This window comes from Contarinia nasturtii, unplaced genomic scaffold, assembly GCF_009176525.2.
Source record: "Contarinia nasturtii isolate CC-2019 unplaced genomic scaffold, AAFC_CNas_1.1 Cnas_scaffold_1037, whole genome shotgun sequence".
Taxonomy (NCBI): domain Eukaryota; kingdom Metazoa; phylum Arthropoda; class Insecta; order Diptera; family Cecidomyiidae; genus Contarinia; species Contarinia nasturtii.
In genome coordinates this window covers 5129308-5151583 of record NW_022198383.1, presented here as the reverse complement: position 1 = coordinate 5151583, position 22276 = coordinate 5129308, and the positions used below count along the sequence as shown (strand labels likewise).

The 22276-nt window shown below is 34.7% G+C and overlaps 1 protein-coding gene across 1 annotated transcript; it reads left to right on the top strand.

Moving 5' to 3' along the window:
• The first annotated feature begins 439 nt into the window (after positions 1–439).
• On the top strand, positions 440–20681 carry LOC116343801 (zinc finger protein 672-like). Its single transcript, XM_031772042.1, has 9 exons — positions 440–1171; positions 12930–13040; positions 13354–13525; positions 16160–16447; positions 16812–16903; positions 17028–17105; positions 18232–18397; positions 18595–18678; positions 19210–20681. Exons 1-9 carry the CDS (start codon positions 980–982, stop codon positions 19401–19403), a joined length of 1377 nt encoding a protein of 458 aa, XP_031627902.1. The 5' UTR covers positions 440–979; the 3' UTR covers positions 19404–20681.
• Positions 20682–22276: the final 1595 nt, after the last annotated feature.

Genomic DNA, 22276 nt, shown 5'->3' with positions numbered 1-22276 from the left:
AAGAAAAGAGTAGGTAGAGAGAAAAACAAGATCGATCACTTCTACCTGTTGAATTGCTACACTTTCCTTGTAGCTAAGAAGAAACACCGCGCTCTGTTTGCGTATGAGTATGCTCGACAATCGTTTCTTACGCTCTGTCTTACGGTGAAAGATGTTTGTGTTGCGCACCTTAAGTCCAATGGATTTGTTTGTATTGGTGATAGAGTAGCTTGAATGAATTGACACAAATTGGGCTAAAATCGATCGGGCTCAGGCGCGTTTGTTTGTATGTGCAGGTATAATATATATACACGTATATGAAACTAAATCAAATTGCACCGACTTGGACTCATCGAGAAGATGATGCGCTTGTGTTTGTGTAACGTTTTCTACGTTCTACCGCTGTTGCTGCTATATGCTCTGCTCTGCTATCTGTGTATGGTATTCGGTGCTTTGTGATTGCAACATTATACACAACTATTCCACGTTTATACTCTGGAAGGTCATGGTTACATATTAGTTTGATCAAAACGGTCAGTTTATATAAAACCATTTGAGGGATTGGATCATCTTTTCAGCCACAGAGGGACCCATTTCAAATATTGCGCACGCTGTGCACAAATTCCTACCCCGAGTGTGTGTTGTTCTCATCGATTTCGAACATTTTTTATTCGGTCGCGTATTTTATTCGATTTTTTTTCGATTTCCGAAATAATTATTGAATCTATTTTTTATGAAAAAAATCGATTCTTTGTGCTTATCGTGTTCAATTTCCGTGTTTTTATCGCTTAAGTCAAAAGATCTAAGCATTGTTAATTTCATATTGGAAAATCCAATATCAATTTTAAAGAACTGAAATGAAAGAATTGACTTTTTAACCGTTATTTTCAAAGTGATTTATTTTTAAACGGTAGTAATTTTTCGTAAAATCATTTAACAAGTGTATCAAAAAACTGATTTTCAAAACATTGAAACTAAAAAAAAAAATAAAAAAAGAACAATGGAAACGTGTGTTTTAATTCCACAAGAGTTGTCACTGGCTGTGACAGCAGCTGGTGCACGCAATTCAGGCGAACAATCCGTATCGGTATGGTCATCGACAAGAATCAAGCAGGGAGAACTATATTATCCATTCCAAGGAACCGTACGCATTGACAAACTCAACATTTACTCATATATAGAAAATGAAGATGTAAGTAATAGTCTAGTACACTATCTTTGAATATCCCTTTCATAGTAATTAATCTAATCATCAAATGAGAAAAAAAAAACAGAAAATATTTCCCCAGAATGTTCACACGCTGTAAAAAAAATCTCAGTTTCCTTACATTGAGCGTTATCAACAATCGCATGAATTAATCGTAAACAGAACCAAGTTTGCGTATCATAAAGTCAACAGAGAATTTCGTAATTGAATGAGAAAAGTTCATTTTGTTCTACATATTAGACAAAAAACTATAAATCATTGGCCGGCACTTACATAATTAAATGCAAAAAAAAACTCAAGTTCAGAATTTTAATTTTGTCTGTTGAACGCGAAGAATATTCGACGAAGTGGAGTTATGTGTATGTGATTGTGTTTGATTCTTAAGAAGAATAAGAAGATGGTATTTTTATGGGCATGGGGTTCTAGTTGAGAGCGCATTACGAGTGTGAAGAAAATTTGGCCATTCTCCCATGACGGTGGGAAAACAAGACGTTTTAAGAAAATAACACTTCGCCTTTCACGGATGCACGCGTTTCTTATCGCATGCGTATATGTCAAAACGTTTTCTTAAGCATAATGCAAACCGAAAACGTCTTGAAGAAAAATGCAAGCGATCCCATACCATTCCCAACCCATCCCATTCTATATTGTTTTCCCCTCTTCTTTTCATTATTCCGACGCGCATTATTATTGTAACTTTTATTTATGAATCTTGTAACGTATTTTTGTTCTATCTATCTCCCACCTCTCTCTCTCGATCTCTTCAATTCATTTTCGTCTAACCAAGACAATAAATGCAATGTTACACGCAATTTATTAACACAAAACCAGGAAAAAACCAGCACATATTCACATACATTAACATATATTACGGATATTGCTTATTGCTATTCTAAATTAAAATTGAGATCTAGATCTACCTTTCTTTCTTCGTTCCATCGAAATGTACGCGCTTATTAGTTAGTAGTGTGCGCATATTTATGAGGGTTGACTATGCGATCGACTGTTCGTCTTCGTTGTTGATTTTCTTTTCTTGTGCTTCTTTCACTTTCTCAAGGATGTGTATTGAACATGCAAAGACGTTGTGCTCACTTTTCCATGACATTATATAACCACATCATTTAGAATTTTGTTATTACAAACTTCTTTTGTATAAATTGCACCACGTTTTCTAAGTATGGAAAATTAACGACTACGACAGCGAAAACGAAGAAGAAAAAAAAATACTTTGATGAGTAAAACGTTTGATCAATTACATATTTTACATTTTGTTTGCTTTGGACGAACGATTCCCCCTTTTCAATATAAACACTCATTCGAATGAATTTATGTGTGATGAAAATGTTGCCGCTGAATTGAAATTATTATGTTTTAAATATGCGTAATTTGTTCAAATGTAAATAATTAACCGACGTTTCCATTGGGAAAGACGAATGAGAGCGCCTTTTATGTGAATCATACAGGTCAGAGTTTAGTAACGACATTGCAACAGGTTTCATGAATAAACATGAGACGAACAGGTAACCACCATCATAAATGATGATCGTCTGAAAATTTTCACCGTATATTCAATACATTATGGGAAAATGAATTTTGAAATGGGGGATGAGAACGAACATTTATTGACCCTCTAACGAGCATGCAACAGGTAGTGAACATAATAATAATAAATTATGTGATGATATCTACCAGGATGAGCTTTTGCATATTCTTGACGGTTAACGATTTTTTTCTCTTCTAACCGTCAGTTGTATTTGGAGACACTTGCACCCTTCAATTGTAAGTCACACGCAATAACTTGTTGAATGCACGAACAAATTGTGTTTATGTTAAATTACCATACGGAAAGACCATATTTTACTGAATCATTTAGACGATTAGAGTTCAACAGAAAACTCAATCTAAATCTATAACTTAATCCATCTCAAATTTAGAAAATGATGTTGATGTTTTGGCGGATATATATGGTGTGATTGATGCAATATCTCCACTGAAATACTAAATTACATTTACACCTCCTACTGATTATCGCCTGTTCGCATCATCAATTGATTTCTTACTTCGCTCACTCAGTGAATTAAATATGCAACATCATCAGCAATTAGAGACGCTTCAAAATGTGATGTTTTTGTTTTGCTTTTAACAACACTCGGTTTCGTTGTGCTTTATTCGATCTTTATGAAAATGTGATAATAAAAATGTCTATTTTATATCTGATTGATTTTATGAAGCCACGCAAGTAAATTATATTCTTGAAAAAGTACGGCTTCTTATTGCGCTCTACACGAAATTTTAAATAAAAATTAACAAATCTCAATTTGCGTGATTTTATCAATAATTATCAAAACTTGCCTCGTTATCAGAGTGAGTTGATATTTGCATTATCGCGTTTTTCGGCTTTTTTTCGAAAATTCAAATTAAATCGAACATTGTTCGTTACTTTATTTTTCGACGGATTTAGTGCATCGCACAAAGAAAAAATATTTGTAAAATCTTTTCCGGAAAAATTACGTCGGTGCTGACACGCATCTCCTCACCAGAAAATCACTTGAATATAGCCCTCCTTTTGCACATAAAATAGAAAATCCAATCGTTTGATTCGCCGACACGGTAAATATTGACGAATTTGATTGGAACACATGTCTTTGGGAGAGAGAGCAAAAGACCAAATAAAACACCTCCAGTTCTGTACAATCCATTTTATTATACAAATCAAAATATTGAGTGCGATCGAGACTCGAAATGAATGAACTAGCTCGATTGGTTTGCGGCGGAGAAAAAAAAAATATAAATGGGCGAAAAATTACAAGGCAGTAAAAATGGTATCGTGAATAGAATTTGGCTTTGAGGTAACACGTGCCAGCCATTTCCTGATCTGTTTATTTTTGCGCGAGTGTGCCGATAAAATTGCGATTTGAAATCGGGCTGATTGACGCTTGATTGCATACATTTCGCCCAATAGCTAATTTACTAGTCGTGACCTTTTTAACTCTATCTGCAGACTACAGTCATAAGCTTTCAGTGTTAGCAAGCATTAATTGAGAAGGTAGCAATCAATGGGTATTTTCATTTGCCCCGATCGCCATACTCGTAAATTGTACATACAAGAGAAAAAATGGTGTATGGCAAAGTGCTTCCAGAATGGGCATAGATTTTAACCACCAACCAAAATATGTGTTCGCGCGCGATAAAATTTTCATCTAATTACATTGATTTGAACTTTTGCATTTGTTAAAAAAGCAGTTCATTCAATTGAATTCGTCGCAAGCTATGCATCATTGTTCATGTGAATGAACTTTATTCTGTGAGTAACTCTTTTGTTTTGTTATTGCAATTTCTTTCTCGTAGCCATCGTTAATGAATGTCTATTTCGAGAAAAGTTATTAGTTTATGTGTGTGTGTGCGCGAGTTTTTTTCTGCCAATACAAAGATACAGTAGTGAGTGTGAGCGCGCGTGTAATTTGCGTTAATAAACTTGAGACATGAACTCGAAAACATATTTTTTTTCTCACACTCAAACAAACACTTCTACTTTTATCAGTCATCGCGTCGACAAAATATGTATTCGACGATATGACGAAGGCGATGAAAGAAGAAAAAAAAATTGTTGTAGTTCACAAAAGCCGTGCACGCGCTCAAGTGGTTGTATGTCGTTAGTTGCAAAAAAAAAATAATCAAAAAGGCACTTACCTGAGCACGGAAAAAATGAAGCGTCGAAAAAAATTGCATTTTTTTGCGCTCAGTCTTCAAATATATGAATGAAATCTGCCGAGTAAACGATCAAGCGTTTGGCGAAGCAAGAATTCGCGCATGAAATATTTTTCCACTATTCAAGCGTCACAAACACACTCACACATTCAATTCAACGCACATTTGTGAAGTCATTGCTTTCCTTTGAACTTGCATTGATCAACGACGGCACAAAGTGCTCAAGTGCATTGATTTAATTTTTTTCGTTCGCCTTCATTACATGATGAAATGGATCAGTGTAAGGTCTTTGCCAGCCGAATGCGCACATTTGCTACACTTTAAACAAAATCAAAGTAAATTAAAAACTTTCACTGCCTATTATGACAAATTGTAGCAGTCGCACTGCGTTGCCATCATATTTCTTCTGCATTTTTATGCAACAATAATAAGCACACCGCTTCTTCATATAATCGAAAGCGGCGCAATACACGGCACATTGAAAGAAAGCGCGTACAAAACCATATCACATAATCAACGATTACGGCATTAGTGCGTCCATTGTCGCTATTGAATCGATCACCATAATTCATTCTTTCTCTATTGCTCCAAATGCGGTTATGCAGTGTTAATCGCAAAATGCGACGCAATGCTCTAAGCTAAAAACATTTCATGTAATCGACATTTGTCTAACAAGTTTTATTATGTTGTTCTGGTGTCGCGGTGCGCACTTTTTTCTCTGCTCTTCTGTCGATCGTGTGTTTTTCCTTTATTTTTTTTGTTTTCTTCGGCATTGGCTCTTGTGCTATCGTCATTTGTGCGTACATAGATTTGCGATCAATCGGATGCAATACGATGCAATTATTTGAAATGCGGTAATTATCTGACATAAAGCGATTTTTTTCTCTTTCGCTGCCACTCGTTTTACTGTTGTTACACACTTTTATCGTCACTAGTCAATCTACGGATATAATTTTTACAAATATGTAATTGCTGTCAAACTGGTGATACACGATTTGAAGTTTCTATTTTCGCACAAAACAAGTCGGCTAAGGACTAAAAATGCACGTGCATTCAGTGTTTCCGACTCACGCTTTTTTTTCCTTCTTGATGAATTTTAATAAAATGCATACAATCTGCATTTCGTGAGCGTGCAAAAACCATATGGTTCATTCGAATCAGATAAAATGTTGCGCGAAACGTTGAAACATGCAAAATTGAAATGGGGTTTTCGTTTATTTTATTGCATTGCAACAAATAGTTTGGCACAGGTTTTTCGACAGTTTAACATTCTTACAGGTGCTCGAATATGAATATACATTGGAATTAAACCAGAGCTAATGCATTCGTAGACACTCAGTGCTCAGATAAAGAAATAATCATGTGAATAATAGCATATGCGCGAATACGATTAAATCGAAAGATTAATGAACTCGAAAAGGTGTATGTGCGCGCGAGTGCAAATACGAGATGCAATGTGTCTGTGTGTACGAGATTCAAATAGCAAACATGTTGTCAGCGGATATTTTTTGTTGTTGTTGAGCAAAAACGTGTATTTCAATTGAAATCGGTTCAACACACATAAAATCCATAACATATTACACGTACAACGACCGGCGCATACAAAAAAATGCTTGAATATTAAAAAAGATTTGGTTGTTGATTTTACTTTTTCTTTAAAAAAAATGTTTTCTGATCTATAATGCACGTTGCATGTCAATCGAATAAAACAACACATTTGGTTGCCATACAACCGTTTTTGGCCAATTTTCAATCTTAAAAATAGTTCGTTATATCTCTTTCTTTGTTCACCAAAATATTTCGTCGATTCCATTTTTGTATGTTTCAAAATGCGTCACTTGATTAATTTCATGCTTTACCGATAGACGCGAGATCTCAATAAACGAGAAAAACGAACAATTCCATAGTCATGCCGATTTGTTTTGCATTTTTTTTCCAAGCCGCCATAGTAATAAGAGTAAAAAGCGCTCCTTAATTAACAGTTTTGAGCTCGTGCGGTGATACTCTTTTGTTAAACTAGAACGAAAATTCGATAACAAGAGAATAAAATAGACGTGGCCCGTTGCGGTATCCAATAAATGCTAATTCATGTAAACTAGGTGTTGATTCGTTTTACCGACGCACATTTCATCTTCTACGGTTGAATGTTTTTTTTTCTTATTATTTTTTCTTGTTTATACGTGCGCAAAGGTAGAAAGCATCAACCAAGTTGATTTCCCTCCGTCCGAGTTTTTGAAATACGTTATAATGTTGACATGACATTAGACGTGTTGATTTTACACATATATTTCAAAAACCATTTTCTTTAAACAGTACTACACGGAATCCATGAATTGTATTACCCATTTCACTGTATCGAATGTGATGGACAATAGGTGAAAAAAAATAGAACCGCAAAAGAAATTTAATCGCACCAATTTCATTCGCATCGTAATTAGATCGATTTTCAAACAGTTTTTCGCTTAAGTCAAACATTTCGATCGTATTGTTTGTTCATTGTTTGCCACAGCGTGAGGACAAATATTTAAGCATCAAGCAGTTCAAACAATTCGTGCTTTTTCGACTTTATGTCCGTCGTATAAGACGAAAGACGATGGATCCAATCAACAGCTTCAATTGCATGGTAAAAATTGAGAACGAAGAGAGAGAAAAAACTTAGAAACTGAAACAGTGGCGCCAATTCGTTAACAATGTCTTCGCTTTTTTTGCTTCCGATTTGAACTGACAACATTGTATTGAAAATACACGAATTTCACATCAACAATATATATATATATATTTTCAATCGCAAATCTTTTGCATGTCCCAATGCAGAAAAAAAAAACAAGAAGAAACCCAGCAATCGGTCGATGAATGTAGAAAAAACCACAACAAAAAAGCAATAAACCTCAAGTTATAGCAAACACAATTCCAGTTTAACGATTGATACTTCATTGATGAACACTCCAAACCGGCATTTCGATTGCAATGTATTTATTTCTAGATGTGGATGTGGAAAAGCACTCAAACTAAATTTGCATAATGATTCGATTCAGAAAAGTACTGCGCTCAACGCAGAATGAAGATGATCGGTAAAGTGAATAACGTCTACGCACATAAAATAACAACATTTGATTTCAATACGCAATGATTATTTATTTATAATTGACACGGAATGCAATTGCAAGGGGCAAAGATAGCGGTATAACAACGATCAATGGCTTGATGAACTTTTGTTTTGTGCAACAAAAAAAAATTGGTGTGCGCCTATTTATCGATTCTTTTCATGGTTATTGTGTTGCCAAAAATTGGTGTGCGCCAGTCGTACATAAATTGACATCCACACAATTGTGATTCATTTCCGATCCAAAGAAATTGAAATTGTGCAGTGCAAAAAGTAGCTGCATCATTGAAATATATTGACGAAAATGTCTTACGCATTTGTCTTCTTCACGATATTCATTTATGCAGGTAACAAATTCTTCGCTACCCATGATGTTCATTGATCGATTGATCAACCATCAACTTTTTATTCATTCTTTTTTATACTTTTTTTCGTTCTCCATATTCTTCGGCATTTTCTTGTATCAATATATTGTATATCACAATATAATAAGGTCAGGTGCATTCTTATTTTGGTGGGTCTTTTTTTTCGAAAATTCCAAGCAAATACTTACTGGTGATTCAAAGGAGGTGATTTTTAATTTTCAAAAAGAGCATAAAGTAAAAAAGAGAAGAAACACCTTTATATCGATATTAAAATACAATTAACTTATACTATATGGCCCCGAATATTTTTTATACAATTTAGGATCATTCGGATTGATGATTTGTTCTTCTTTCTTTCAAAGGATAATTGTATTCTACCCTCATGATGATTTTCTGTAATCGCTGTGAGATACTCTCACAGCGGATGTTAAAAAAAATATTTAATAGCGAGATTCGAAAAAATGTTAGACTTATAATCGCTATTGGATTAGATATAATATTTTGAAAGGCATGTCCCTTTACCATTTTTTATGTGCCTTACGATCTATGATCAGACTCACGAAATCGAAACACTATCAATTTAAAAATAAACAAATAAAAATCCCATAAACCGAAAAACTATACGTCGCATTTGGCGTTGAACGGAATCCGATTTGGTTCTCATAATAATGCTATGTATATGCACCGAAATGCTGACATATCGTGACGTCGAAACGTCAATCAAAAAACAGTAAAAATCAGAAAATGGATCGATGGCTTAAACGAATTCCAAAAACATCAAATCAAAAAGGTTCGTGGTAATCAAACCACCAACAAGTTCCCTTCTCGTCTCATGCATTTATTGTCTATGCGAAGCATGCAACCTGAAATTGTATTGATTTATAGCGTATATTTCTTCTTCTGTCTCTCGTGTTTTTTTTTCGCCTTTACTCTCGTCTCCCGTTCTTTTTTCCCTTCTTACTTGTAATCATTAAAACATTCTGAGCGTCCAAAAAAAGCAGCGACAATTTAGCAGGTGCACATTTTTTCTTCGTTTGATACGTACACAGACATTCGATCGCGATGGATTGCGCGCCAATAGTTGGAAATTTCAAAGCAATATGGCACATCGAATTCTTTTTTGTTGTTGTTGCCGCTGTTGTTTCCGGATTAATTAGACTGATTTCTTTAAGGTGTAGAAGAAAACCCGAAATAACTTTTCTACCTGATGCATGTGTGGTGCGCCTTAATTGCAGTCATTAGGTTGGGTCGATTGAAGATAAACCAAAACCGGAATTCACTTTGCTATCTTTTTCTCTTCGTCTTTGACTTGTTACACCAGAATTGCCAAAAAAATTTCAACGCTTACTGCATCCAAGTTTATTGATTATCTTCTCTCTTTTTTTTTGGTGCATCGCCTTTTTTTCGTTATGTAATTTTTCATGGAACTTTATCCGCATCATTTTCGATTACGTTTGCCCTAATGATTGTGGCAAGTAAGTTTTTTTTCTATGCCGTTTAAGACACAGGGAACGATATGAAACCGGTCAAACCGATGCGATCTGACACAATTTTTCAAAGCTGTTAGTAAACAACACCGCAATCCCTAATGGAATGCTGTTCGCTATAGATTAGGCAAAGGAAGAAAAGAAGACAGAAAGATGCGAACAGAACACGGTTTACGTGATGCATTCGCCACAGTAGGAGAAAAGAAGAAACATAGAGTGAAAGATGCTGCACAATACACAGTGCACCACACATTTCATGACGCCACATTATTCCGCACTCGGCAGCAATTATTCTTCAATTCGATTCATAAATTCTTTTTCATTGGTTTAATACTAAATGGCTTTGCCATCGATCGCAATGTGCGCACTTGAAAATTTATTGCAATTTCATTTAATAACATCGAACTGAGGCCTATGCCATTCACTGCCATTGCATCATTCTCTCTCTCTCAGTCTTTCTTCGCATTTCGCGCTCTGCACGGATATAATTTATTCTTACGATTCATTGATAAGTTGATATCCATACTGATGCTGTTTTTTTGTTGTTGTAACCAACGATTGTACGATCGCAAATCGAACCAAATAAATGTTGAAACGGCCGCAAGAGGAAACGATCCATCGTCGTTGAGAGGGAAAAAATTCATCGGTGTTGCGCGTATAACTGGTTTTTTTTCTTTCGTTGTTTCTTTTTGAATGCGTTGTTTTTTTCTTTTGGTTTTGCTGTTGCTGTTCTATTTTCTGCCAGAACATATTATTCCTTACCCTGTAATTCACATTGAATTGGAGCTTTGAGTTCGTGTCAAATTCGAATAGAATAATGAAAATGAATTATTACTTGTCACAAACTGAATACAACGCCACATTCTAAATGCTCCCCCTCTTTACACAAAACACCATCGGATACAGCAAAAAAAAAAGAAGAGAAACAAAGTGGAAAAAAATGAAGCTGTACTTCATTTACAAATGAAACACAGCAGCAGTTTGAGTGGTTCTTATTGGGCATTGAATTAACTGGATTTAAAAGAATGGGCCCATTCTTGCGTCTTAAAGAGTTAATGACTTCATAAGCATTCGCCCAAAATTTCAAATCAACAAGATAAATTACAATGAAACGAAATAATAGCTATCTAACAATATTTCTTTCCATTTCTTTGTGATTGTCTGTTTGTCGTTTTTTTTTCTTCAACATTTGAAATTGCCAATGGAATGGCTTCTGTAATGCGGTCCACACTCTCTCGCACATTTATCAATCTGACTTAATCTTTCGTTTCCTCCATACTGGAACACACTTACAAATCACAAACATGAAAATCGATTGTCATTTTTTTCGGCGTCATTTTTTCCTCTTATTACGTTTCGAATTAAGCCATTTCACATACAGAATGTCAGTGTATTCATTTTTTTTGACTCCTGAATCGATATGATTAGCTTCAAGTTAGAATAACAATTTGGTTTCGATTTAAATGAATTCGGACGATGGCTCAGAGCCGAGAAAAAGAAACGAAATACATGTTCGTGGTAGTTATTGCAACAATAACGTACAATTATTATGATTATGGTTTGTGAATGGGCAAACGGAAAATTGGATACACGCTTCCAGCTAAATCACTTTCCGGTTTTCGTCGCTTTGTTTTTCTAAATCGCTTCACGTTCCGTCTCGTCAAAAGTGGCTGCACGCATCAGCAATAGTGTACATGACAAATTATTTCATCAACTTTTCAATCGAATCGATCGATCTCTCTCTCTCTAATTCATCATATTATACGGAAATATGTGAATAATTTCGAAGAATGAGGCTCAACTTAAGAATACTTAACTGTAATTTGAAACGGATGAATTGATCGTCGATCGTAATTTTGTTTGAATAATACTATCTTCATACATAAATCAGATTTTAATATTATCATATTACAAAAAGTTATGATTTCATTTAAAAAACATTTCAATGCGATTTAAAGTTGTGATAATTGTTTAACCTGGTGATAATTGCATGGATCAATTTGCATAAGACGCACTTATTTCGCCCCTACAAATGTACCGAAACCCACCAAACCATACAGAACACACACAATGCGATATGCTCTCAACTGATTGAATTGCGTGTAAGATTACGAATGCATGAAAGTGTTCCATAAATTACATGGCGGCGCTTAAGATTGTTTCGTTGTTCAACTATGTGTGCGATACCTCTATTATTCCGTCCAAGTGTTTTAAAGAATTTGTTCAAATGACCGTTAAATGAACCTCATTTGCGTACATGTAAAGAGCATAAGTGCACACACGGACACGGTTTCACGATACGAAAACAGTATATTACACGCAACAATAACTCCCCCATTGTAATTGTGCGCGTCTATGCTTATACAAAAGGACAAGCTTGCGTAACTACATGCCTTTCATCTTCTTCACGCTCAGGTGAAATATGAATAGCACTCAAAGAAAACACGAACGAAACGTAGAAGGAATTAAATACAACATTCTAAGCAATGCTAATGAATAAAATGACAAAACAAACAAATTCCACGTGTAATCTAAATGTTGAAGCACCTGACAAGTGTTCTTCAGCAATCTCGATTCATTTTGATTGATTCCATTTCATTGTCATGAAGGAATAAAAGAAAATACACGAGAACGCTATTGATTTGCTGCCTTTTTTCCACTAAGTTTTAACACATGAAAAGGTCCATTCAGCAAAAGAAAAACAAAAACCGTCATTCAATTAAGCAACCTTCAAAGGCGTTCGGTTTTTCTTCATTTATATGTCGGGTTTTTTCTCCATGACCACAATGAGTGGCAATGTTACAGCTATTTAAGTGGTAAACCGGGCAGAACATCTCCAATACTTGAGTAAATTACATTTATTGTGATGAATTTGTGGTTTACCTTTTTTATTTGATTTGCTTGAAATGTGCACGCTTCATTTGGTATTATCTTGACTGACCATTCGAACTGAGTTCGAGTTATTCGAATGTATTATTTCGTTTTTTCTCTTCCATTAATTTCTTTGTTGTTTTTTCGGATTTTTTTGTAACTTGTCATTATTTGTCTGATTTTTTTATTGTTTTTTTTTTTTCTTACAGATTCGCCACAGATTCGGTTTATATGATGAAATTTCTATTTCGAATGGTTTTCGTGTGCGTCACTGCAATTGGATCCGATTTTTGAGGGTGTCTAAGACATATGGACCACAGGTAGATTTTTTTTTTCAACTTTGATTTTGTTTCTCTGGTTACATATTTACGATTAAGATAGAGTAGACAGTTTGAGACAAAAGAGAAAGAATTTAATGAGGCATTATTTTGAATGCTTGAAAACCGATTGAGTAGAAAAATCAAAACGCTTCAATAGTTTTCAATCAAAAATATGTCGAAACAATTGTTGGCGGAATGTGTAACCAGTTTATAGATATAGATTAATCAAATTGATATTTCGGTTTTAGTATTCGATACGTTTTCTTATTGTGACACATTCTTAACATATTTTTGATTTTTTTTTTTCAAACAGGTCAATGTAGTTTGTGCAAAAGTGAACGGTGAACCAGTGTATGAGATACACAGACCAATCGCTGCACATCAAGAATTAGTTGTATATTATTTGGCTGAACGGCCCGAAGAGTTGTTATTTGTACACATGCGAAGCACACTCTATCGGCGTACAATGGATTCAATCCTAGAAGGTAAGCAGAAAAAATAAGAATTAAACGTGAAATCATCAAAAACTCAGTAAAAACAATGCATTCTATTCGTAGTGTTAATTACCCACATAATTGAAAAAGGTGACATTAACTTCATTCCGGTATGATCGAATTTTTATAAAACAAATAATAACAGGTTGAGAAAAAATGTCTACGGAGCTAATTCAAGGATAGTGACGACGACATTCAGTTTTTGTACAATGTCACAAAATATACTCGAAAACAGTATGAAATTAACAACACAATCTAATAACAAAAAAATAACATCATAACTTCTATGTAATTGAGATCAATGCGTTGTTCGTATTACCGCAGCAATTGTTTTCATTTAAAACATTATCGGCGGAGATTTTGGAATGAATTTAAGTGGTGTTGAGGTTATTATTTTTCGGTTTTATCCACTAGGTCTTGACCACTTAAATCAAAGCGTATCACGTTTTTTTCTTCATTCGATTTTTAGACACTTTGGAATATTATTTCGACAATTGGTTTCGATTTCTTATAAATTTAAGTGAGCCATACATGCATGTGTTCTACTCATGCTACTCCTAACAGCAACCATAATGATTGGTGAACCTTATGATTAACGAAAAAATGTTGCGTGACAATAAAGATTTCACAATCATATCGCAATGATATTTGTGATTATCGTCTTTATTTCATTAAAATATTCTCTTTCTAAATATTCGAATTCGACTTCAAATCTCAGGCACCTTGAATACAGCATTCATATAGTCGTTGTCGACGTTATACATTGCGTGATCACTTATGAAAAATGCTGAAGTGAAGAAAAACCCAAATCAAATTTCTTTCACACACAAAAAGAACCATTCAAACGATGAACGACGACAAATTGCTTACAAATATTTTATTTTACGACTTTGTCTTTTCACGAAACCGAAAAATTCGCCCAATAGCAAATTCCTTGTATCGAACATATTCCATAATCGCGTACACAGAGCAATACGAGCTACCGTTTTTTTTTTATTTTTCATCTTCAGCATAAAATTCGTGCGGCGAGAATCAAAATTGTTGTCGAATGAAATGCAACGCTTTGGAAAATGAACGAGTTGGATAAAGGAGAGGAAAATATGTGAAGAGAAACGTATTTCTTGTCACAGTATGAAACGCATTCCACACATCACCTCAGCTATTGCTTTTAATCGGCATAACTAAGTAGCTCAGGGAAATAATTGAGAGAACTGTTTGCGGCCGCCGTTTTCGTCGTTTTCGTTTCCTTCGCATACGTCTTGTTCTTTGGTCATTTTTTTTTCTCTACTTAGAAGTTTCAAATGATGCAGCACATGCTGCAGTTCACTGTCTGAACCAATTCATTAATTTGTTTGCTTTTTCAAATCAAATTTTCTCTGTGTTTTTCAACGGCGTCCATGCCTCTTAAACTTTATCCAACTCTGTGATGCGAACATCGATCGGCTTTGGTAAACATTTAACAAATTACATCATGATTTGGAAACAGCTAGCACGAACCATAGTCAGTTCGGCCAACGCAAAATAAGAATACAGAGGCCAAAAAACGACGCTATACAATACCAGTCGATGAGTGAATAAGAACGAAAAGAACAAATATTGAGGCAAAAGTGATGAAGATCATGCTGATGATGCGATTGCCGTGTGACTGCCACACAAATCTATTGCGATTACAAGACATAAAATAAATAAATGGTGTTTGTGTGTGTGTTTCTGTATTGTACATAATGTAGATGCTCACGATTGCGCACACGCCCGTGCTTTGTGTGGCGCGGTGAATTCACCAAACCACAAAGGAGCGAATCAAGTGGCGAGAGAATACACGAAAATGAACAACAGCAGCAACAATAACAACACGAAAAGAAACAAAATCATCGACACACAGTCGCAACACATTAAACACGAGTAATCGGGATATTCATAAAGAATGCACGAATGACACAGCACAAAAATGCGCTTAAATCGGCCAACATCGCACAACCACAACAAATTCAAAGCTCTCCCTCTCTCACTCTCTAATTCTCTCTCGTACACACTCTTTTTATGGAAGAGAGAGAGAGCGGCTGGTGCTCATCAAAGTTCGTTTGTTTTGCGTGTAAAAATTAACGCAGTCAAGCGATAGAATGAGCTCAAACTACATGAAGCTGACTGAAACAGCAGCTCAGTGAATTAAAAATTAATTGTTCACCTTTTCTCCTTTATAATGTAAAATTTTGTGGTCATACAGAGACAACCGAAGCACATACGTTCGTTGAAAGATAACCACATCAATGTACGAACAACAGCATCGCTTTGATACTTGAAACAGCTTAAGCATATTATTCAAAGTACAATGAACGTTTTGTGATAGTTTGTATGAAGATGAAAAATACCGTCAACGCTCCAAATATTCAGTTTTGATGGAATCGAACGATACTGTTTCGAGTTGTTGTGTTTGTTCTTCATGCTCTTCGTACGTGTGCAAGCTTACCTCTTACGATCAAATACGAACGATCTTTATCGAATGCATTGAACATTTTTCAATTGATTACTCTTGAAAGAGTGAATAAAATAAGAAGAAGAAGAAAAAAACACATTGATTCTTATGCATTTCAATTGAAATTGTTGTTGTTTTTATATAAAAAACAGAGTCACCGCTCGATTTATCGATGTCATTATTATCGCGTGTGATGCTGCCCATCAGTCCGCCGTCGGGTGGTGAAGACGAGCACAAATCCGTGTCAGGCGAATCACTAACATCATCTTCATCAGCGGCAAGCAGTGCTGGTGATTTAATGGATGCATCGATCACAATGCCACGCACATCACCAAAAGCCCGGCCGACACGAGGCGAACGTGCACTTCTACCATGCGAAGTGTGCGGCAAAGCATTCGATCGTCCGTCTCTATTAAAGCGACACATGCGTACTCACACCGGTAAATTTGTTTTTGTTTTTTATTTCATCTCCTTTTAATTCTATCTAGATTTATAATTTTCTACAATAGCACAACATCATCCATCATTTGGCTGTATGCATTTTAACAATCTCACATCAAAACAATGTTCAAGTTCAATCGGCGATTGCGCTACCAGAATTTTAGATTACATTGAATGGAGATTTTTAAAAGTCATTGCCAAGAGAAATTAATCATACGTCCAAATGGTGCTTGATTTTTTGCTTATTGATTAAAGAAAGAAAATGAAAACAAACAAACCTTTGCTGGTTTCTCAATGCACCAAATTGGATCATTTTTTAAGCGTGAATTTAATATATCTTTTTTTGGTATTTTCTTTGGTTAGGTGAAAAGCCGCATGTTTGCTTGGTTTGCGGTAAAGGATTTAGCACATCAAGCTCATTGAACACACATCGACGCATCCATAGTGGCGAAAAGGTAAGCATTTCTTATACTTGATTTCACTCATATTTTTTGATGTCACTTATCCCCCTTGACCAGTACAGTGTATATGTGATTTTAACGACAATATTCTTTACTTTTTCTTCTTTCCTCACAAAAGCCACATCAGTGCCAAGTGTGCGGGAAACGTTTCACAGCCAGTTCGAATTTATACTATCATCGCATGACGCACATCAAGGTAAGTGCAACTAAAAATGATCTTATGGCATATTTGTATTTTAAGTTAGTTAAGTCAGACAGTTTCATATTTGATTTGCATTTAAACACAAAAGACAGCACCTCGAATGAAAAGTGAAGCGACAAGAATCATCATATCAATTTTTAAGAACAATGAAAATCTACCCATATAAATCGCATGCGGCATGGCATCAACTTTTTATACTTCTTCCAATGAAATATTAAGCAATTTTATGATACAGTTGTGAAATTGCGGATTGTATTTTGTGGTCGGGTTATTTACTTACATACGCGATATAATATGTCTGTATTTGCTGAAATAAAATATATTTGAAGAAACGAAAATGAAAACAAAATGTTCAGTTGGTTGGATAAAATAGTTGGTTTTTTGATTCTTGGTCAAATCTTTTATTCCTTTCTACTTCTTCTTCTTATTTTTCTTCTTCAATTCTTCGTGTGACTCACAGATACAAATAACATCGACGAGAATTTAACATTTTAACGAACAATGTGACCATTATTCTATTTTGCCTATAATTTTAATAATTCGTTCTAAATTGTCGGAAGACATAACAACGCCAACGAAGAAAAAAACCACACCAACCGACAACTAAAGTGAAGGAGTAGAAAGAAAAGACAGTCAGAGACCAAAGTTAAAGACAAACAAACAACCTTAAGAATTGTGGGAATCTACGCTTCGTTGCATCTCTTAACGAAAACATTCTTTATTAACGATTTTATTTATGATGATAGAAATGTAAAGCGAAGAGAGAATAACGCTCATCGCTTGAACCAATGTAAAGTCGTGAAATCATGTGACCAGAACGATGAGGGCGTAGTCTCGTATTTATGCAAATCAAATGGGAAAATTTTCATTCGTGTATTTCGTTCTCAGTGATTTTTTTGATTCATATGAGAAATTGTGACCAATGATAGTCCAAGTTAAGATCAACAATATACGGCATATGCAATGCACACTCTGCACGGCAAGCCAATGTCAAGATTTCATCACAAATTTCTCGACATAAATCTACGAGAATGTTCTATACGTAACAAAACAATAAATGTTTGATGAAATACAGTACTAACATTTCTTTTTTTATTAATCATAAAAAAAAATCATACAGGAAAAACCACATAAATGTAGCCTTTGTTCGAAATCCTTCCCAACGCCTGGCGATTTGAAATCGCATATGTATGTGCACAGTGGTTCATGGCCATTCAAATGTCACATCTGTTCCAGAGGCTTTTCAAAGCACACGAATCTCAAAAACCATCTCTTCTTGCACACCGGTAAGTTTCACACCACAACGACATTTATATTCAACTACAATCAAATATTTATCACGTTCAATTCAGTCGAAACTACTCGACGATAAAGTAAAAAAAAGTTTTTTTTTAAATATATTAGAACAAATCTATAAATCACACCTTTTCATTTGATACGATTTTTTTCCTCATCTGTACATGTTTTCATTCAAATTTCGTAGGTGATAAACCACATTCCTGTGAGCTGTGCAACAAAAAATTCGCTCTTGCCTGTAATTTACGGGCTCATATGAAAACACATGAAGGTAAGTGTTTCTTTAACTTGACTTAAAATCAACTAGTTTATTTTTTTTTCATTTCGTCTGGTTATGCATATGGCACAATAATGCAACTGCATGCAAAATGTGTAAGAAACCTCATTTACTACAAATGTACATGTATCTCGGTAGTTACATGTTTCAACGTTCATGGAATAATTCCATTTTTTAATTGTGTGTCTTAAATGTGCCCATATGAGGCTTATTGAGGTTTGGTAGAGGCAACAAATAATTTTTGATTGAAATATCGATGCCATTTTCACTCGGTATTATACCACACCACACGGTATATGTGCGATATACGTGAATTTATGCTTTCTTTTCATACACATTCAACTGGCATGCAGATTGTGTGTGTGTGTCTTCACAACTTTTGAATGCTATCGATTTCTGTTGCATGTTTTATGTTCTCTTTCATTTTTTTTGAATGCCAGTTATCTCTTTTGACCAGTACCGTGTATGTGTGATTTTAACGACAGAATTCTGTACTCTTTTCTTTTCGTTTCTTTTAATTTGCAGGTGAACCACAAGAAGAATGTGTCCGCTGTGGTAAAATGTTTATTTTATCTGGTGATTTGAATAAAGGTGCATGCGGTAAATGTCTAGGTATCGTTCCAAACCGAGATCAATTGAAATCGACACCGTTTCGTTCGTCAGGCGAATCATCGGGCACAGAAGAAGACGAAGAAGAATCGTCGAACGATATTCCGTGATTAATGAAAATGTAGACAGAATATCACACAGCATACACGCACACACAGATCGATCGATCGATCGATTTGACTTATGACCGTATCCGTCAATGTAGACATTGTCGTCGTCGTATCATCATCATGTTAATTTTTCCATTGCATTTCATTTAATATACGCACGCCCGTCATGCATCATCCTACTTCAGAGACGAACGCATAACGACAACAACAACAACAACAAATTATTTATCATTATTAACAATATCATATTCTCTTCCCAAACATACTCGTATATCCATTTCAATACCAAATGACTTCGATCATAATTTTATGCTAACGCACACAAATACACACTCACATCACTTGTAACTAAAATAATATGGCACTAAAGAATCCGATCATATCATAGTTTTTTAAGGGGTTTCGATTTTTCATATCATTTCGAAAGTGGAATCGATAGTTTGCGAATCTTGTATATATAATCTCTGATCCATCGAAAAAGCATTGCTGATAAATGCATTGTTTTTTTTATATGGAGGCTTAAAAGTCGACACTTGATTACTTTTTGATATTATGCACTTGTCCCTTTTTCTATTATTAAGTTTAACATTTTTTCCTCTCTTATATCAAAGACTGTTGAGTTGATTTTTTATCTTTTAATGAATCAATCATAAACGAAACATTCCTTATTAAATCCGTCCAAAAATGACATTCATATCCATTGAATGTGGTCTTTTTGAGAGTTTATTTTTTGTAACCCTTATTAAGTCTCATTTTCTTCACTCATCTATGTTTGTCACTCTTATTACTTTGAATATAAGTTTATTTATATATATATTTTATGTATCCACTAAACTATTTGGAATTTATATTCAGTTTATAGTCACCCCAAAATTAAATTGAAGAAACTGAAAAAATCTCTATTCAAATAATAAATGCTCATCTTTTGAAATGAAAATGTCGGTAGATAAAAATTTTGGTTATTTCCATAACAAATCTCGGAATATTATTGGGCTCGATCAAGCTCAAGGTGCAAGCAATTCCGTGTTAATATGAAAATAACCAGTTTTGTTTTGGCAATTACTTTTTCATGAGAATTCAATCAAGTTATATTTTATATGCTGTAAATACAAATAATATGTGTACCTAAATATCATTATGCATTAAGATAGATATAGAATCTTTACACTCAAATGAGCACACAGATACACGCACACAGATGAGTTTAAAAAAAACGCTGTACATTATTATTATCAATTCAAGTATTAAAATTCGAGCATAATTTTATCGAAAAAAAAACCAGAGAATATATGTGTTTTATTTATATTGTTGTCATCGTATTACCAATGATGATGGTGATGAGAGTTAAGTTCGTCGACTGGAACAGATGTGACCGTTTGGAACGCCGTGTGTGTAAGTTGATAGGTGTGTAAGTATTCATGCATAACGTGTGCGAATATCTTTCTTTTTTTCTTGTGCAGCTTGTTGTTCACTTGATATTGATATCCTTAAGCATGTTGCAAAAATGCATCTAGTTGATTTGGTCGAATGCAAGCGACCAATTGAATCGACAGAGAAAAAAAACGTCTTGTTTTTGCAAGACACTTCAGATAATCGGTTTCGGTATCGTGCGGTATGCGTGTAATCTGTAATGTTCATTTGCCATAATTTATAAAGGTTTTATCACATATTAGAACTTATCGGCTCGCATACAAACTTGTCTATACAATGTATATTTCTTGTTGTTCGTTCATTTCCCAGTATTTTTTTTTTGCTCACGAATGTGCACTTTGGTTTTATTGCAAGCATGCGTTCGTTAGGAGATATGCTCATAAACAAATGCCAAATCATAAGATGCCCGGCCTGTGAAAACTAGCTCACACACCAAAACACACCCGGCAATTAAGTATGACGAGATTGCATTGCACACATATATTGCAAATCGGATGTTGTTTCTTTATTGCTATCATCCATAAGTGAATTTGTAGCATTTTATTTGTTATTTACTCGCCAAATCGTCTTCAAGATATCTGTCAGATCAACGCAAATGCATATTCGTGTGCATATCCATTTACAATGCCGCTGCAAGTGATTTTGTTATGAATGAGACGATGGCCAGTATACGAATACATGTGAATCACGATGTAGAAAGAAAACAAAGATGTAAAAATTGATATTGTCACATTTATTTCAAATATCCGTTTCATTTAATAATCGAAGTAAGTATCGTTCAGTTGTCGGAGATTGAAATGTTGATGGTGGTGTATTGCGCGAGAGAGTTAGAATTGTGGCATCCATGTGTGTATGTGTGCGTAAATGCGATCAAAATTAAAAATAAGAAGCGGATCATGGACTGGAATGGTGTACCGTTTCCACGTTAGCAATTCGTATATATCAAGTTTATGTTCGATCTTTGCAGCAAAAGGGGGATCACTTTTTTAAAGAAATCAAGTCGAAATGGAGAAATATGATAATAAGCCATCTGTAGGCATAACAAATCAGAAAGCCAGAAGAGAACGACGTTTTTTTTCGTTTGTCGATCAAGAACCAGATATTATTTTTTTAAGCGCTTGAACAGCATGGCTTTTTCAACGTTACGCATATCGTGAGACCTCACACTCTTCGTCTACCGTGTACCTATCCAAATTGAATAACAATATTTGTTTTACGGTGACCGTGAATGATGACTAAAATAAATAATTATAAATTGATCATTTTTCGTTTTTTTTTGTTTTCGATTACCAACCATGATTGATCTCTTAATCGTATATTTGAAATTCTGCGTATTTAAATCAAGTAGCCGAACTAGTAATTAAATACTTGATTCTTAACGCTTTTACATTTGTTGTTGTTATTTTTTTCTCTACTTTAAATATACAGTTTGTTTATGAGAA